A 20,018-nucleotide genomic window follows, 5' to 3' on the forward strand; every position below is an offset into this window, starting at 1 on the left:
AGGGGGTGTGTGTGTGTGTGTGTGTGTGTGTGTGTGTGTGTGTGTGTGTGTGTGTGTGTGTGTGTGTGGCCTAGTACTCAATGATTCTGGATGCTAATATCAGTATATCTGCTTTATGGACATGCTGTTGTTGTGGGAGGTAGAAAGTCACATTCAAGTGTGGACACTGGATTCAGAGGTATCACACTGCCCCTGAAAAGCTGCCCCAAGCACCTGGCAGCATTGCCACTTGGTGTTTCTACACCTTACCACAGTGAGGCCTGTCCTGATGGACCTGAGCCCACCCACCCCTTCTCTCTCATTCGGAGCCACACCCGCTGAGTTCTATTTGCCTAGCAACTGATTTCTGCCCTGACATCCTAGGCTTCCCTGAATCTGAAGCGAGGCTTCACGCCGTATGAAGGCAGGCCCAGTGCTATTGTTCTATGCTGGCTGGTGGTTAGCACTCCTGCTCCCCACTCATCCTGATGCTGAACACTCTGTCCACTTCGGCTGGAGCACATGGCACAGGTGGTCCACACCCCACATGTCTCAGGCTCTGCCTTACCCACTCTGCCATGAGCTTTACTTAGGCTCTTCCCTGTTCCGTGAATTCACCTTAGTGTTCACCTTCTTTGCTGATCCCTTCTTTCCCACAAACATGCCACCACAACCCGGTCAGGCCCAGACCTGCCAGAACCCCCAGCTCTCTGCAGCAGGTCCCAGGCTGCTCTACCTCTGTCAGAACTTGATTGATGGGTCTGGGTTCTTTACAGAAGTCTCTCTTCAAGTGTGTTCCCTACATCACCCTGCACAGGTGTCCTTGGGGAGCCGGTTAGCAATGCAGAGTCTTGGCCCTGGAGCCAGGGGCCTAAGCAATTGACATGCACCCTCACCTTTGAGGAAGTTCACAAAGAACTCCCTAGGAGTTCAGCTGGCACATCAAGAGGTGCTCTGGACAATAAGCACTGTCTCTCTCCTCTCGGCACAGGTCCAGGCCCTTATTAGCGGCCACCCCAAAATCCGAGATGCCAGCTGGCCCAGACCGTGGGAGAGTGTCCTGGAGGAATGATATGGGCAGATGAGCTTTTTCCTATCAGCTGGATCTTCCTCGGCTGTCCAGAGCCTCAAAGACAGAGGCCATGAATGTCTTGGCTGATGAGAGGTTTCTTTCTTTCTTTCTCTCTCTCTCTCTCTCTCTCTTTCTTTTTTTCTAAGATTTATTTATTTACACATACAAGAACTTGGGTAGAGGCCAGAGGTGCGGGAGGGTGAGAGGATTCACCAGAGACAGAACGGGGAACAGAACAGGCAGACTGACTGAAATACACTGCTGAGGGGAGCAGTGGGCGAGACAGGAGAGGTCTGCAGCACCATGTGGGTATCTCGCCGGCTGGCTGGCCGGGATTGAACCAGTGCTGCAGAGGCTGTAGACAGCTTCAGAGCGCTGCGCTCAACCTGCTGCACCACCAGGGAGGCCCGAGAGTCTCTTTCTAAAGAAGGAGGGTATCTAACTTCTAGAGGGAGAGACATTGATGAAAGAGAAGGGTTCTACCCCTAAATCTCTGGAGAGCATCCACCATCTTTATTGCTGCCGCCACCACCAAACTGAACAGACATGCTAGCCCAGTGAGCCCGCAGTGCAGATGCTAGGTCACTGGACAGACACTAAGCTAGCCTCTGGGGGCTGTCACCCGGCACTTTCCCCTAATGGTGTTCCCACTAAAACTAGGCCATGGGGAGAAGGTAAAAGCCAAATTTCGCATTTGACAGAAGTTCAAGAGGGAGGCAACATTTGAACTCCAGTCCCCACAGTGGGGTCTCTGTCACCACTGTTCTCCGACTGGCAACAGTCACACACCCCAACTAAACTGCTCCCCGAGGAATCAAGACGGCCCTTCCCTCCACAAAAATCCCTTTGAAAATCTCTCCCCTTGTCACTTCTCTTCCTCTTCTCCTGATTTCTGAACACAGAAATCTTTTCTCTCTTGCTCATGGCTTGGGCCCTCCACCCAGCACACGGGGTCCCCAGACCTTCTAAGTCCAGCAGTTAGTACCCACATCTCAGAGGGTTCTCGGAAATACCTCTTTAAAATGTCAAAGTCATCTTAGCAACAGGCAGAGAAAGCAAGCGGCCCACTTATCTGCAGGCGAGCAGAAGCAACGCTTACCATCAGACAAGAGCGACTCTTCTTTGGGGGCCACTAACTCACAGCAGAGCCTTGAGTCCTGTGTGAAGTCCCCAGACTCAGGGCCAGGCCCCTGCCAGCTTCCTCTCCATGGCCCCCTCTGCGGGAAATGAGGCCGAGGCAAGCCGCTCCCCCAGGGTCAGTGCTCTGGGTACCCCGGAGGATGTTCCTGTGGCTTTTCTCATTGCCGTTCTTTCACAAAGAAGCCACTACATTGCACAGTTCCTTCCAAATCTGCTCCAGCCCTCGTGGGGAAATCAACAACGCGTTCTGGACTTTCCAGATGCGAAGCTTCTGAAGGCTTTTTTTTTTTCCACTCTCTCTTTTTCCCCTTTCTCAGCTAAAAAAGTTGGCTGAGGTCACGACATACAATGGCCAAGCCTGTGTCACTGACCAGATGCCTCCCACCCCCAGGCCTGTGGACAAGAGCTCCTTTGTCCACCGTATTTTAGGCGGGACTCCCTGGCCTGCCCAAGGCCTGCTGGGGAATGTTCCGCCAACTTCTTCCCAACCCTAAGTCACGGCGATGGCCCCGGCCCCAGCCCCAGCTGTGTGAACCCAAGGCCAGATAAAAACCAACATGAAACGAATAGAGAATGCGCCCCAAAGAGCTACAGTGTTGGACCCATCCAGGGATGGATGCACCTCCAAAAGTGCAAGACGAGGGTCCCCTGCCTTCACTCTGCCCTTGCCAACCAAAACCTGGACAGACGGCGGGTGAAGGGACAGAGCATCTTCAGATGAAAAGGGCCTGGGGGTCACAAAGCTGTTACAAGTGAAGAAAGGACTGGACCCTCAGAGCAATACTGCAGCCACCAGCGAGTGAGTTTAAGCAGGGACTTGGGTCCTCAGGGAAGGTATTACATCTCTCCATTTCGAAAGCTTTTTGGAACAGAAGGCTTGGCACTTAATGTCACACATATCTGCGCTTCCTTTCAGATGCAAGACCTCTGGGATTTTAGGAACTGACTATATAGAAGTAAATATGGTTTTCCAGAGGCACCGAGGCTCCAACGTCTGGGTGGTTTCCTATAAAATGTCACTTCTGCTCCCATACATATGGATGAAGTATTGACTTAGGAAGAGAGTTCAATGCCAGCCCCTTTGGGAGGGGGCTAGAAAATCAGTACTATCATCTAGGGACAGATGGAAGCCGTGTGGAGCCGCTGTTGCTTCATTCTTAAGAGCTATGATGCAAAGGGCAAGGCCTTCAGCTTCCATTTCTTCAGGTGCAAGATGGAGAAAGAAGTCTCTTTCTCAAAAGGTGGTCATGAGGATGAAAGGAGGGAAAAGCCACATAAACACTTAGCATAGTGCACGGGTGATGCAAGTGCTCAATAAAAACGAGCTGCTGTTGTTACTGTCACCACCAAACAGCTGAAAAAGTAGGATCTGCGGTTTCCCTGGACATCAAAAAAGTTTAGATTCAGCAAAACCAAAAAACAAACAACTGCATTAAAAACTGGGCAAAGGACAATTCTCCAAAGAAGATATACAAACGGCCAATAAGTACATGAAAAAAATGCTTCACATCATTAATCACTAGGGAAGCGCAAGCCCAAACCACAGATACCTCACACCATTCCAATGATTGTTATAAAAAATAAATAAATACATGGAAGATAAAACCAGAAAAGAACATGTATAGGTGAGTATGTTGAGCAACTGGAAACATGGGCACTGCTGGTGGAGCAATTTATGGTGGTTCCTCAAAAAAATTAAACACAGAACTAGCATCCGACCCAGCAATTCCACTTCTGGGTAGATTTCCTAGAGAAATGAAAACGGGAACTCGAATAGATATTTACACACCCCCTCCACAGCAGCATTTACACACAGCAGCCAACGTGGAAATAACCCAAGTGTCCATCAATAAATGAATGATAAACAAAAAGTGGTATAGACACATAATCGCTATTATTCAGCCTTCAAAAGGAAGGCAATTCTGACATACGCTACAAGGATGCCTCTGAAGACATGAATGAAATAGGCCAGACACAGAAGGGCAAATACTGCATGTTTCCTCTTATATGAGTGGTCAAATTCGGAGACAGAAAGAAGGATGGTGGTTAAAAGGGGCTCGGGAAGGAGGAAATGGAGGCTTATTTTTGTTGTGTTTGTCTTATTTTTATTTTATTTTTTAAAAAAATTTATTTATTTATGCATACAAGAACTGGGGTACAGGCCAGAGTTGTGGGGGGTGAGAGGATTCACCAGAGACAGAGTGGGGAACAGAACAGGCAGACTGACTGAAATACACTGCTGAGGGGAGCAGCAGGCGAGACAGGAGAGGTCTACTGCACCATGTGGGTAGCTCCCTGGCTGGGGATTGAACTCGTGCTGCAATGGCTGCTGCTAGCTTCATAGGTTGTGTCTTAACCCCCTGCGCCACTAGAGAGGCTCGTTTTATTTTTATTGCTTTGAGGTAAGATTGGTTCACAACACTCTCTATGATGCAGAGGTATAGGGTCACACCTCTTCAGATGTATGTTACCACACCACACCCACCACCAAGGCACCCACAGTCCACCATCACGGACAATTGTGCCCCCTCCCCACTTTGCTCTTTACACTCCCAATTTTCCCTCCCCACCTGGAAACCTCAATCTGACTGTAGACAGTCAGATTTCTAAGGTACATTTTTGGTTTGTTTTTGCTTGACCCTTTATTTTGTGTCTCTATGTTCCACGTGTAAATGAAACTATCCAGTATTTTTCCTCCCCCTTCTGACTCATTTTGCTTATTATATTCTCCTCCAGTTCTATCAATGTTGTTTCAAAAGGCAAGAGGTCATCTTTTTTTAGAGCTGTGTTATATTCCATTGCACATCTTAATTCACCCATCTGTCTTAGGGCACTTAAGTTATTTCCATAACTTGTCTATTGTAAATACTGCTGCAACAAACACAGGAGTGCATGTATCCCTCTGAATTAGTGTGTTTGCATTCTTCAGGTAGATACCTAGAAATGTAATTCACATGGCAGGTCTATTTTTAATACTTTGGAAAACCTCTATAATATTTTCCACTGGGGCTGGACCAGGCTACATTCCCTCCAATAGTGGACGAGGGTTCCTTTTTCTCTGCACCCTCACCAACAATTGTTGTTTCTAGTCTTTTTGATAAGGGCCATTCTCAAAGGTATGAGATGATATCTTATTGGGGTTTTGATTTGTATTTTCCTGATGATAAATGATGATGAACATTTTTCATGTGTCTGTTGGCCATCTGTATGATTTCTTTGGAGAAATGCCTAGTTAGATCTTCTACCTATTTTTTGATTAGGCCTTTGGAGAGGGGATGTTGAATGAGTTCTTTGTAGATCTTGTCAGATGTATGATGCGCAAATATTTTCTCCCATTCAGTAGGGTGTCTTAATTTTAGTGATACTTTCTTTCACTGTACAGAAGCTTTCAGCTTGATGTAATTACATGCAGTTATTTTTGCTTTTGTTTTCCTGGCTGTTGGAGTCAAGTCCCCAAAGATATCCCTGATGCCAATGTTGTGGAGTGTTTTGCCTAGGGTTTCTTCTATGTATTTTATGATTTCAGGTCTTACATCCAACTTGTTAATCCATTTGGGTTAATGATATGAGACAGTGGACTAGTTTTACTCTTTTGCATGTGGCTGTCCATTTTCCTAACACCATTATTAAAGAGACTTTCCCCAATGTTTACTCTTGGCTCCTTTATCATAGATTAACTGGTTGTATTGGGAGCTTAATTTTTAACAGGTACAGTTTCAGTGTAGGTAAATGAAAAGGCTCTGCAGGTGTATGGTGGTGTACAACACTTGAATATACTTCTTTTTTTTTTTTTTTTTTTTTTTTTTATAGAGGCATGCTTTATTTATTTGTTTGCTGGTTTGTTTGTTTTGTTTATACATGCACTGGGTACAGTCAGAAGCGCGGGAGGGTGAGAGAATTCACCAGAGCCAGAGCAGGGAGCAGAGCAGGCAGAAGGACTGAAGTACACTGCTGAGGGGAGCAGCGGGCGGCAGGAGAAGTCTGCACGCCATGTGGGACCCTCCTCCGGTGGCCTGGGAGCAGCCGGGGATCGAACCGGCGCCGCAGAGGCCGCGGGCAGCTTCGCAACCCAGCGCTCAAACACTGCGCCACCGGGGAGGCCCTGAATATACTTCTTGTCACTGAACTGTACACTTAAAAATGGTGAAGATGGTAGATTTTATATTATGTATGTTTTCTCATAATAAAAACAGTGTTTGGAACCCACACAGACAGTTAGAGGCTGATCAGTGCGACACATAAGCCACACCATGAGAAGCACAGGCAGGATCTCTAGGGAAATTGAGATATGCACCCAGAGAAAGGCTGCTCCAAGTCTTAATGAAATAGCCCAGAAAGCCCTCATAGAAGATGAGACCAGAGCTCACTTCGTTAGTTTTAGTTTGGGTTTGATTTCAGGAAACTGAGGCAACACAGCCAGCACCCTAATGTCAATCATATGCTTTTCTACTTAGAAATGTGTCATGCTCATGGGCCCCTGCAGTGGATGTGCCTCTTTCTCGACATGTTAAATCCCTGCTCTCTCCATCTACATTCTCCCTTTCTGGTTTTTTCTCTTTCACCCTCAGTGTCAGAGCTCACCTCTTCTTAAGGTCACCAGTGTGACTGCCTGCAGGATTCTACTCTCCCTCTCTGATCGCTGGGCTCCAAGCAGTTGCAGAAATGACAACCACATTCTTTTATTGAGTGCTTGCTCTGGGCTTGGTCTATTTCATATGTCTTATGTCACTTGATCAATAGAACAATTCAACAAGTTCTATTATCATCCCATCTAACAGAGTAGAAAACAGAGGCTCTTGGATAAATCAGGAAGGGTGGATAGAAGGAATAAGCCAAGGAGATGATACTTGGTGGACACTATGAGCAAAGGTGCAGAAAAACAGCAGTTTGGGAGGGAACAGGAAAGATGGGTCATGAGAACACTAGACTAAGAAATTTAGACTCCCTTCTATAAAAGAAACCATTGGTAGATTTTGAGTAGGGGGGAAAAAAGACCACCAGTGCTGTGCTTTGCAGAAATGATCACTAGGGCACAAAAAGATCAAATGTGAAGGACAGATTATAAGCAGGGAACTGGTTATGGGATGCCCCCACTTTTCTGTCTCCCATCTCAGAAACAAGAGAAATGCAGTGGTTATATCTACATTGGCAAAATGGTCCCAACCCAGAGAAGAAAGTGAGGATCGTATCCAGAAGAGAGAAGCCCTCCATCCTGGGGCTGCTGAGTTACTTGCATCTTCTCTCTGGTGTGAAAAGGGAGGCTGGGTGGCAAATCCACTTCCTGATCTTTGAGGTCAGTCACGCCACTGGAACACACAGATACGAAGAAGCACTTCTCGGCTTCTGGAAATGTGCTCTCACCCACAAAAAGATAAAAGTCAAAGATAAAACCTAGACATCTAAGTAAGACCTTTACCTTCAGTCCTTCCATTTGTGGAATTAAAATGGCCTCGGAAGCTTTCACAGCCCATAACTCCTTGGTTTTATAACAGCAATGAGGGGCAGTTTTAAAGCCATTCAGCCTTGACACCATGGTGACACCACATCATACAGATGAGCAGATGCGATCACAGGCAATAATGCAATGCTGTTGGCAACATACACAATCATGAAACACCACTGCTCCCATGTGACCTCCCGCCAGTGGCAAATGACCTTTCTGGGCCATTAAAAACCTGGACTGAATCAAAACAAACAAGTCCTGCAGATGTTTTTATTCTTCAGGATTCAACAAGTTAATATCTCAGAGTGTGTAAGACATTTGATGAGGTTATCATGTAGGGTTATCCTACTGTCTCAATCCAGAAGTCACTTTGGTTTTGCTCTATTGATAGTCCTTTGTCATTAGAGTTGTAAAAAGGGCAAATTGTTCCCCATATTTTGGTCCCTGCAAATAGGCAGCTTTCACATAGGGGGCCAAGTGCCAACTAGGCTCCCTGAGATGTAGGAGACTCATAATCCAAAAGCAAAAAAAATGACAATCATTTCCACCGAGCTGCATTTTTCCAAGTTTAATGGAGTCAGATACATCTGACCCTCTTGTTGTTATTTTTTGTTACAGCTGACTTGTAAACTGTCAACCAAAATAGGTCATGTACACTGTAGGGACTTGTCCTCCAGAGGACGAATCATTTTGTCTGATGATGACAATTAAAAAGCAAGAACATATGGGTATGGTGAGGACTCACTTTTTCTAAATGCCTCATAATCACAAAGGGACAAATTATTCTCCAGCCCATTGAGTCTGCGGGATACAGAGTCTTGAAGACACCCCATCCCCAAATGTACAAGCCCATGGCTACATGGTCAGTAGACATCAGAAAGTTACTAATTACCCATTCCTGATTGCTGTGGAAGATGCAGGCTTGGGTAATAATAGGAGTTACTTCAATAATTTGGAAGATAAGGCACAAACACAAATGAAAAATAAGAATAGCCATACAAGGGAGTCTGTCATAGTGTCAAATGATCAATCAGCAGACAATATGAGCTTTCAGAATCCAGAGAAGGGCAAGATCACTTTTGGTTAGGGTAGTCAGGGCAAGCTTCTCAGAAGTCATAGAGCGAGCCTACCCATGGGATGAAAAGTAAGGCTTTCAATAGAACAGAGAGACATTAAGAAAGCAGTAGAGTAAGTCATGATACATTCTAAAGGGAACACAAGAAGCTAGAACTAGTATGTTGGAAAGCCAGCCAAGGTGGGAGCCCATCTGAGGGGCTATGGTAGCATCCATCGGCTACCTATCAGTGGGCATTTGGGTCTGATTGACCTCCTAGGCACATGGAGATGGAGATTACATGCTACAGATGGACTCAGAGTTCATAAAGAAAAGATGGGTAGCTGATGCCACAAGGCACAATGCCACTATAAATGAGAGGATCAGTTTCCCCTGACACTTCTCAGGCCCAGCCCCTGCCTCCCTGCTACCTCTTGTCTCCATGAGGGTAAGCAACACCCCCAGTGTGTCTCTCCAAGGCTCACAAAAGCAACAAACAGGCCTTTATCCTTTCCCCTCCCCACTCCAGCCCAGTGCCTCACACTCAGGGCCTCCATGGTGGGGCTCCAATGAATGGTTGCAAGTTCAAGCATCAGAGTCACAGAGAGCAAACGAGGAGGGAAGCACAAGAAGAAATAAGTAGTTAACAGTGACAAGGAAGATACCAAGAAAATGGCACTAACAATAACATCTGTAAACTCATAGATTTGATTTGTTGTTGATTTTTCTTGTTCCAATATACACTAAAATAAATGTGACTTACAAACTGTCACCTCCTCAGTTGCAAACTTGTGCACTTTGAGAAGCGCGGTTTCACGCTATGTGTAAAATGACCATGCAGCACAACATCCACGAAGTGGTTTCAGAGGCTCTTTTTGAATCCCAGAAAACCAAAGCTGAATTCTCTGCTGACCACACACCCACAGCAGCAGCAATGAGGCTCTGGTCTTGGCCTGAATCACCACTGGAGATCAGAGGGACAGAGACCGGAAATGAAGAAGACAGTCATGGTAGGGGAATCTGGCAGAAGCCTGAGGATGCCCCTGCCAAGCTCCTATTAGAGTGGCAATGGGAGGAAAAGACAAAGAGGAAAAGATAAAACTCACCCAAGATTAAAAAAAAAAAAAATCCAAACAGTGAACTGTCAGTATCTGAGGACAAAATATGAAAAACCACTAGGTCAGTGGAGTGAAAGGAGAAAATCTTAGGTGATAGAGAGTAATTGTGAAAGGGGAAACAGTGCCCGATACCTTCACAGTTCTTCTCTCATTTGAGATGCACTGGGTGCTTTTACCATTCTCTGCCCCTAATTTGAAATTCAGGCTCTGCACCAGCCTAAGCGCTGGGCAGCCACCCCCAATACCCAGAAGCTGCCTGAGTACTGCCCTTCTGTCCCCATTCTGCACAGCATTTCCCAGAAGACAAGCTAGCAGGACAACAGGTAGGTGCAGGGGCCTTGGCAGGAGTGTTAACCACTTTAGGAGGTTATGGGTCCCCCAGGGCAAGCTTGGAGAACGCCTTGGCAGCAGCGCATGAATATAGGGCCGGGGAAAACTCTGATTTCTCATGTACTCCACCAATTCAGAATCTCAGCAAGCCAGGCAATAAACAGCATGGCACCAGGTAAAAACCCTTTTGAAAATAGGAGATGGACTGGGAGATGTGTGCCTTGTTGAATCTATAGGTAGGTGACTGTACAGGGGATTTGACCTTCCTCCAGGTGACATGTACTTTGCCTATCATGATATGCAATGTCTATGTAGATGCTGCCTGTTCAATAATAATACAAAAAGGGGGGAAACGTGCAGAATAAGGGTAAGGAAACACCACCCTGAAGATTCAAAAGAAGAAACCATCTCAAAAAATAATTAAAAAGGAAATGTTGGGAAACTTCTAAAATGCAAGAAGTCGTGCCCTCTTTGAAAGAGGAACAGAAACCATATGGAGAAAAACAGCCAAAATGGAAAGAAAAACATAAAGAAAAAATGGATGAGGTAAGGGTTACATGGAAATTGCTCACTTAAATCCACATTAGTATCTGTGAGTAGAAATACAAAATGCTCAATCAATAAAATGCAGGGCAAACTTCACTGGTTCTCACGAAATTGCAAAGTATAAAAACAAGGAAATAAATAATCAATATATGGTTAAGGGGTGCCATTAGAAAAGACCAGATGAAATAGATTAAGATCAATATCAATTGTAAAATTACGAAAAAATTTTTTAAAAAAATCCTGCGCACGCACACACACACACATGCACACACAAACACACAGGCAAAGAGAAAAGTTACCTAGGAAATCAGTTTTTCCTTAGATGTTTCCTCTACTACTCATAGCTAAAGAACTTCCCACTGGAATAAAAACACTGTGAGGCAGAGATTTTTTTTGACTCACTGCTGTATTTACACTGCTTAACCAGGGCCTGGCATTGGTCCTTTGAAAGTACTAGAAAATACTAGGAAAACAAATCAGTTGAAGTCAAAGTTCCATGCATGGTCTTTATTTTGTCCATTACTATGGATCTTCAACAAATATTTGTCAAAGGATGCAACAAACTAAGCTGAAAACATGAGTTTCTGTCTTATGAGTTTGATCCATGATGTATCTAACCTACCAAGTTGTATTATTAATACTTCATATACCAAAGAAAAGGAAGGTACTTTTTGGAATGCAAGAGAATATTTTACCACTTACTCTCCAGGCGCTGTGATAAATCAAATTAAGGAGATGACAATGAGGAAGTAAGCATAGAGATACATGTGTGAGTCATTTCATACTTAGTGCAACCCCCAACTTGGAAATCCAGCCACCTGTGTGATATGGGGTGGGTTTTTCAGCTCGGGGTGAAGCCCGGTGCCCTCGCACTTTCCTGGACCCTCCTTTTTGCTTCACTCTCATCCCAGAACCAGGGCACATGTTTGTCCTGCAACTTCATTCCAGGCCAATACAGACGAAGCCTCCGGCCATGTGTGAGAAGCACTTTGCACAGATGCCGCCTTTTCTGTCCAAGCACATGCTGACAATGGGGGACTATTCAAGCTTTGGGGAAAGTGTACTGGGAGAAACACCAAACAAAAAGTCTTTGTTCCCCCCTCCACCCAAGCAATACTGTGACATATAAAGCACCAGAGTGGCCACTTTCTCTGCCAAGCAACTTGAGTAATGATTTTCTGCATATTTAAAATTTACTGAATGATCCAAGTCTCCCCCACCGCATCCCCCCTTAAATCAGGAAAGACTAAATCACCCAGTTGACAATGTTTTCTGTGATCAAAACTTCCTTTCTATCATCTCTTAAGAGAGTTGTTCATGCTTTAGAAATCAGAGCAAGCAGCATGATCTCAATGATGGAAAATAGTACCATCTCTACCCCAAATGAAGTCCTAGGGAAACACATGCAAATGTTAACAAAGGTGATCTTTGTATTGTGGGATTTCTCAGACTGTTTTAATCGTATTTACTACATGTTACATTTTTCTTTAAAAAATTCTTCGAATATGATTTTTTACTTTTACTTTTAAAATGTGTAAAAGTGCTTTTATGATCAGCATAAAATCTGATCATAATCAGCATATGCAATTCTAAATTGACCGTAAGTTCCAGTTAGGCAGAAAAATATACACAGAAGAAAAAAAAGGATGGAAAATGGTGCTGAAGATTTTTTCTTATTTCTGCCTTTCTATATTTTCTATGGGCATATTAATTTTAATGCATCTTTACCAAAAATCTTTAACTTAGTACATTACAAGCTAATACATAAATATAGCCTTATTTAAAACATTTGGATAATATTTATTAATAAAATTCCCCTTGACAGCCCATCTTACTTGCCATCCTCTAAAATGAACTCTGTTCACTGTATTATCATTCAAGTGGTGGGAAGACTTGGGTTCCTTAGAGCGACAGTAAAAAACTTACCGAACCAAGGCTAAGACAAAAAGCAGATGGTACTGTCCAAAATAAAATAAAATAAAATAAAATAAAATAAAATAAAATAAAATAAAATAAACGATGATGTAAGAGAATAAGAAAAATTTAAAAAATTCAGATGCGAGGAGGCTTAGAGATCATTTGATCCCATGTGTCCATTTTGTAGATGGAGAAACTGAGGTCTGAAGACAAATGAAGACTGGACACCAGTGTCCCCTCCTTGCTCTTGATGCGAGATTGCTCTCATGTCTGTCGGACCAACCCTGGTCAGAAGACACAGGAGAAGTCGATGCCCCACCGTAGATTGCTGCCAGGCTGACCCCAACACTGCCTGAGCATGGAGACCCTCAGCATGGAGTTCGGCTCTCTGCTTAACCGCAAACCACTTCCCATCTGTTTGTGGCCAGTGAACCCCCATGAAGGGAGGCGGCCCAGAGAGGAAACATCTGTGCACACTGAGGAGTGAAGTCATAAATGCACTTGATTTTCCCCTTTGGCAAATCCTCTTCTGCCTATTTTTTTCCACTCATTGAAATGCAAAGCTTCATTCCAACAAGGGGGCCTGAAAATTCCAGAGACTTCTAGAAACCATAATCTCTGCTCTATAACAGGGATTCTCCAAACAAGGTATGCTTGGATGCCTTGGGGTGTGGGCAGGGCTAACAGAAGCTATAACTCCCACAAAACACTCAGTTGCCTACAGATACCCATTTGCTTGTCCCTAAATCCAGCATCTAATCTTCAGCTAGGCAGAGAGGAAGTTCAAGGATAGATTCCAAAGCTTATCAGCAAGTCCCTTTACCTTTTTGAACCTCATCATTTTTCCTTTCCATATGTAAAAATGGAAAACCTACCTCCTTCTCCACAGGATTCTTGTAGAGATTAAGTAGAGGGCCAAAATGATGGTAGATATTCCATAAATATTAGCACTGCCCCATACCTTCACTCCTCTCTTAAATCAGTGAGGTAAGTCATCAGCTGAGGTCACCCAAGCTGAGTCACTCACATTGCTGCCTGGGTTTCCCCAAAGCGCAGGTCTCCCTCTCCAGAGCAGCGCCCTCTAACAGGTCTTATAGAGACCCATCTCCTAGAAGGAGCCAGAGGAAGGGCATGCACAATGGAATTACTATGCTCAGAGAACAAGACTGGAATTGAGAGAACCACAAGAAAGGGACCAGCAAAACCCAAGTGGCTGTAAGACCCAAGTCTACTGGGGCTGCTGGAAAGCCGGTGCCCCCCGGAAAACCAGGACATTGAAAGAAACCACCCAGAACAAGAACTGAGCCAGCTAGGCAAGACCCTGCTACCTTCCTGAAGCTGCCTTTTGCCATCAGCAAGGACACCTTAAAAGAACACTCTCCCCCTCCCCCCAACGCACACACACACACACCACACACACACACACACACACTTCAAGCTCCTAAAAGGAGACATTTGGATAACAGGAAGGACAAAGGGTCCATTTTTAAAAAAATATTTATTTATTTACTTTGTAGAACTGGGGTACAAGCCAGAGGTACAGGGGGTGAGAGGATTCACCAGAGGCAGAGTGGGAAGCAGAACAGGCAGATTGACTGAAATACACTGCTGAGGGGAGCAGTGGGTGAGACAGGAGAGATATGCTGTGCCATGTGGGTCACCTCCCTGTCTGGGGATAGAACTCAGGGCTGTAGTGGGGACAGCACTGAGACTTAACCCTTAGGCTGCAAGGGAGGCCCAGTTTTTCCCTTTTTCTTGCCATGGTATGTCCCCAAAGTCCACCCCATTCCCTGTACTTCACCATCAGACCTTCTCTTGTTGTTCTCTGCTGCTTACTGCTATCTGTCTACTGTGGGTCAGTAACTTGTATCATCACAGCTAATTTGACCCAGGGCCCTGGGAGAGGGTATTCTTGTGCTCCCTTGACTCACTTGCCCATTAAAGCAATTAAAGTCTATAGCCAGAAAGGTGGCAGGAGGAAGCTGGGTGACCAACCGTGACAACAGCAGAATGTGTTCCCAGGGCCAGATTTGAAATACACAGATGTGACAGGCTCTTACCTGTAGACTTTTTAAAAATAACCTTTTATTGTGGTAACATTGCTTTAGAATGTTTTATGTTGAGGTGTAATTCTAATTTGACATCTGTGTACCCTCCCTTGTGATCACAACTTAAACATTTTCAAAGAACTGGTATGTGGACCAGCCCGTGAATGCCTGGTCACGTTTAATAAGCCAGAACGGCCAACTGGTCTCGCTTGAGGTGATTCACTTTTCCTGTGGCCTTGCTTGCTAAGGTCACACACCACTGCTCCCAGGGGAACCCAACTGGTGATCATTTATCTCTCTAGGACAGTCGAAGACACCAAGGCTTGCTCACCCCCATTGCACAGATGGACTATGGACAGGAGTGCTAAATAGTTGGCGGCTGCACTTAGAGGGCCTGGGATTTGCTGAGTCCCAGAACCTGGAAGCAGTCCTCCAGCCAGAAGCACACACACAACTCTGCCTGGAGTAGTGTGGGGTGAAACCCCTAACTCCTCTTCAGTTAGGGATCCTCACCTCATCCTCTTCCTCTCCACACCTCTGGGTCTTAAAAGGACACAAGGTGACAACACCAGGAGTGGTATTCTATTCACACTCTAAGCCACAGAGTTGTGATTCTCAGCCGTCAGCTTTTCTTGCTGCATCAGAAGGGCCCTTGGTACACAGGCGATGGGGCCCCACCCTCCAGTTTCTGAATCGGTAGGCCTGGGCCATGCCCAACAATTTGCATTTCTAACAAGTTCCCCAAAACAGTCTGTTTTAAATCAGCCTCTGTTCCTAGAAAATTAATCTGTAGGAGACCGAAAACTTCACTTTCAAAAAGAATTATTATTTCACATCTTGAAAAACACGGCCCTCTTATTTTTCCTCTAACCCTACATCTTACAGAGATATATTTCCTATTTCCCAAACCACAAGAAAAATATTGCAAAAGAAAGGAATACTGGCAATGTGTCATCGGTAGTCTCGTGCGGGTGACAACAGAGAGGGGTGGGGACTGCAGCAAATGGAAAACCCACGGCTCATCAGCACAGCTTCCCTGCAGGAAGATGGGCTCTGTGTTGCCCCAGCTACTCATCTTTGCAAGAGAGGTTGGATAACTAAATTTTTAATGTGAAATCTGCTGACTTTTAGATGCTGGCAACTAACCCAACATTTTTTAAATGAAACCATGGGCAAAAATGAAAACAAAACAACAACAAAACCACCCTACAGTTGTGCACTTGATTTTGCCCATTGGCCAACAGTGTGCAACTCCTGGTTTTAATTGTTGGGTATCTGCATCAGCAATAATTTGAAGAAAAGGCTCCCCAGTTTTAAAGAATTGAATACCACTATCCTAGACTAAGAGTGTGAATTATTACTTCTACCCAATTCTAACCATCCTTTTGCTGTTCTTACTACCAACATCTCCCAGTGGGTGCAGTGGGATGCCAGCTCCCAGTGAATTGGGCAGGATTTCCCGGGGGCTGCAATTGTACGGCCAACTCTCTCCAGTCCCAGAACTGTGGATTCGAGTCTGGGTCTAATACTCCTTAGAAGGGAAGCACGGGACAAGGTTTCTGAGACAGAAGGGACCCTGCTAGTCTGTCCTACTCTCTATGGAGAAGAGGTACCCCATCAGCTGAGAGGGTATAAAAAGGGAGGAGGTGTGAGGAAGCTGAGCCAGCTTCTAGAGGGAGGCACATCCCACCGGCTCTGGAGGAAGGCAGAGGGAAGGTGGAGGGAGGCTAGGAGGCACAGCCCCTTACCCCACAGTCAGATAGAGAAGCAGGGATTAGAAACCAAAGGGAAAGAGAACCAGGCACAAAAAGCCTGGGGGTAGACAAATGCACATCCATGAGGTCTAAAGGAAAGATGCCAAGTTGCCAAAGAGTGCAGCGAGATTCCCAGATACCCATGGGGCAGAAAGTCCAAGCAGTTGGAAGCCAGCACCCTGGGAAGGAAGTTTCTGGTGGGAAGGACAATTGGATAGTCCTTCGAGGAAGACTCCAACCTGCAGGGCCCAAGGGCATGGGGACATGCTTTCAGGACTTGAGGGAGAGCACAAGGAGGGCAGGGCAGTCGCTGCTACAAGAATCACAGTGTCCTTCTCAATCCATCCACGGAGAGCTCTCCCTGGGCTTATGCCCTCAGGAAAGGGGCTGCCACCTCCTTGTCCCCAGACCTCACACCTCCCACGCAGCTGTGTGAACCCTGGTGTGCTGCGCGGAGCCTCAGCAGCTTCTCACATGCTGTTTCCCACGGAAACCCCTTCTCTCTTTCCTCCAGGTTCTCCAGGGTTCCTGGGACAGAGGGCAGGCTCATTCGGCACATCTCTCAGGGCCAGCAGTTTTCATGCTATCCCTGAAACCCTGATGTACAGTCAAGGGCACATTTCACGTCGCAACCCAGCATACACGTAAGGCAAAAGTTTCATGGCGCAGTACCCATCTTACCAGCACGCTGGACTCATGTTTTGTCATTTTATTTTTTAAGTTGGTCAACGGTGATGACATATATTGAGTGACTGTGATTCACGGCTCACAACTTATTTCTCTGGTCCTTATTTCCTTTTTTAGAATCCCCCTTTTTCCTCCCTCTGCATCAGCTATTCCTATAAAGGATTCCTTCACTCTGCTTTTCTTGACTTGACCAGGAGGAGGGAATTGTTCCCAATTCTGAATCTTAGATTGCAATCATACAAATTTTCTCTTTCCAAACAGGGCCCAAGAGTTGGGATCCAGTGCACTTAAAATATCTGCCAAATGTTTGCTGTTTGGCAGGGGAGAAAAACTGAATGAGACTTTCTGACAATAAAATAATACTGTGTCACAGTACACCAAAAGACCCAATCTTCAGAGGAAGGCCCCTGTGGCTGCTTACACCCTGTCGCAGGGGCAGCGGAAGGGAGCTGACACTTAGGGGACACCTCGTAGTTGCCACTGTCTTCAGACCCATCATGCCCCCATCAGGGCCAGAACGCTGTCATGGATGGGCTGACACTGGCCATGACACTGACTCACCACACAGCGCTGGGGCGGAGACCAGTACACCGAGCACTTGGTTGGGGTATGGGGGTGTGTGGAATTAAGTCTCAGAAGAGTTGACACAACTGTCACATAGACAGTGGATGAGGAGCCTCCTGGTGGCGCAAGGGTAACGTTAAGACGCAGCACTATGAAGCTACCCACAGCCACTGCAGCTGAGCTCCCAGCCAGGGAGCTACCCACATGGCCCAGCAGACCTCTCCTGTCTCACCCGCTGCTCCCCTCAGCAGTGTATTTCAGTAGATCCACCTGTTCTGTTTCCCACTCTGTCTCTGGTGAATCCTCTCACCACTCGCATCTCTGGTCTGTACCCCAGCTCTTGCATGCATACATAAATAAATCTTTAAAAAAAAAATAGAAAGTGGATGAATCCATAGGAATCCAAGTTTCCAGGCTTGGATTCCATAGACTCCAACTTCCGTACTCTTTCCAAAGCTTCACACTTCCAATTCTGTTACATAATCCAGTGTTTTGTTACTTACGACATGAAAGTAACATGTTGTAAGTAACATAAGTTAACGTAAGTTCCCCCAAGTGTGCAGCCCTCTTTTCAGCCTCTGTAACTCAGGCAAACACCCACAAATCTCCTTGACCCCACGACAGAATGCGCATACACCTGTGGGTGAGTCAGAACATCCCTGTTCCCATCCAAGCCTCTACATGAGTGGCTGTGTGACCTTGGGCAGAGCGCAGCACCTCTCTGGGATTCTCCCTCACCTACGGCCTGAGGGAGTTGAAACTGCTGATCACCAAGGTCCCTTCCAGGCTTCTCCTGAGAACTCCAACCACAGCACTGGGAACTATTTGGCCAGACAGTGGAGTCCCACTTAGGAATAAAGCAAATGCAAAACGGAGGAGATAAAGATTCAGAACAGGGAACTGAGCTAAGTCAAAGGAGATAAAAACTCTCTGCTCACTGAGCTCACCTCAGATACCACCCCTTGCCCAAGTGGCTTGCTCTTCTTTTGGGAGACTTGGGTGCCTTGAGACCCAGACTCACTGAAAGAGTGAGACAGGGAGATATGTGGGGAAATAAAAAATCACCCCAATCCCTGCAAGGCTGAACCAAGCGTCCGCCCAGCAAGAGTCTATCCAAGATCACCTCACTCTCACCTGCTCCACTGAGCTTCCTGCACCTGCCCCGAAGTTAACCAGCGGTGCCTGGGCTCCAACTCACCTCAGTCTCACAGTCCCACCTCTTGCAAATCTGACACGCTGGTCATTTTCTGACACCGTCTCCACATCCACTGCTTCCCTGTGGCATCAGCTAATTCACTGTGCAAAGCAGCATTTATATATAGAAAGTTGCAGCCACGCAGGTTAGCATTAAAATAGAGACTTGACGTTGCCGTGGCAACCAAACAAATGAAATTCAAAATGAAAGAGAAGTATTCTGCAATCGAAAAGGCATGTCCACAGCCTTCCAGGGCAGCTGCTCTGTTCCCCCTGGGGGGTGGGTGGGACAGCCTCCCAGTGAAGGGCCTGGTCATCCACGAACTTCCTCCTCCCCATGAAGTCTGGCTCTGGTTTCAGCTGTGGCCAGGGTGCCCTGCACAAGCTCCTTCCTAAAGCCAACCAGGTGTGCTCTCTGGGGCAGAGCAGAGACCAAGGCACTGAAAGAGGATGACAATCTTGACCAGGTCTATTACCCTGCAAAAGTTTCTTAAGCACCAGGGGGAAGCAGCCTGTGACCCAAAGGTGGCTTCTGCCAGGGTTCCTCGTACAGGCAAAGAATCCAGAGGCACCAGTGAGTAGAGAGATATTTGACAGGTTGTTCTATCCTCGGAGCCTCCACCTAAAAATTAGGGGATAGTGGGGGGAGTTGCAGGGGGTGAGATAAGCCTGGTAACATCCGCCTCTATTCTTCCACCTGTAGTTCTAAGAAGTGCATCTGTTCTCCTCTGCCGCCTTATTCTCCTTCCTCACTTCCCTCATCCCTGGGGCATGTGCTGCCAACAGGGTGCAGAAGCTACTGCTTTTTGGATGCGACACATGAAAGAAACCTCTGTTGCTCTTGCTCAGCACAGCTACCACTGGAATGTTATAGCCTGGCCTTTGAGTCAAAAGCTGTGTATCCTAATCTTCAAGGAATCTGCGAGAGGCTGGGTGGGGGCCTTGAAGAATTCTCTGAATCTTTCTGAGACTCATTTATGCATTTTAAAATCCAGTATCATCTAGATTGACTAAAGCTAGAAAGACTCATAATACCAAGGGCCAACAAGGGTACAGAGCAACTAGAGCTCTCATTCGTGACTGGCGGGCATGCAGAATGGAACAGCCACTCTGCAGAGCAGTTTGGAAGTTTCCTATGAAGTTAAGCGCGCAGTCACGCATCACTTAATAAT

The 20,018-nt window shown here is 46.1% G+C and overlaps 1 protein-coding gene across 3 annotated transcripts in view; it reads right to left on the reverse strand.

The window, feature by feature from the left end:
• The window catches only part of GAS7 (growth arrest specific 7), a 217,413-nt gene that overhangs the window by 98,230 nt on the left and 99,165 nt on the right, over positions 1 to 20,018 (reverse strand). Inside the window, exon 1 of one of the 3 annotated variants that reach the window (XM_054689111.1) lies at positions 7,608 to 7,712. The exons of 1 other annotated variant lie outside the window; for it this stretch is intronic. In XM_054689111.1, coding sequence (XP_054545086.1) covers positions 7,608 to 7,622 — 15 coding nt within the window. In that variant the 5' untranslated portion in view covers positions 7,623 to 7,712. Of the gene's footprint in view, positions 1 to 2,150; positions 2,517 to 7,607; positions 7,713 to 20,018 lie in introns of those variants that run through there. One more of the 3 variants, XM_037495495.2, reaches the window with a different exon arrangement.

The sequence above is a fragment of the Talpa occidentalis genome, unplaced genomic scaffold, assembly GCF_014898055.3.
Source record: "Talpa occidentalis isolate TD23 unplaced genomic scaffold, MPIMG_talOcc4v2.1 talOcc4.7, whole genome shotgun sequence".
Lineage (NCBI taxonomy): Eukaryota > Metazoa > Chordata > Mammalia > Eulipotyphla > Talpidae > Talpa > Talpa occidentalis.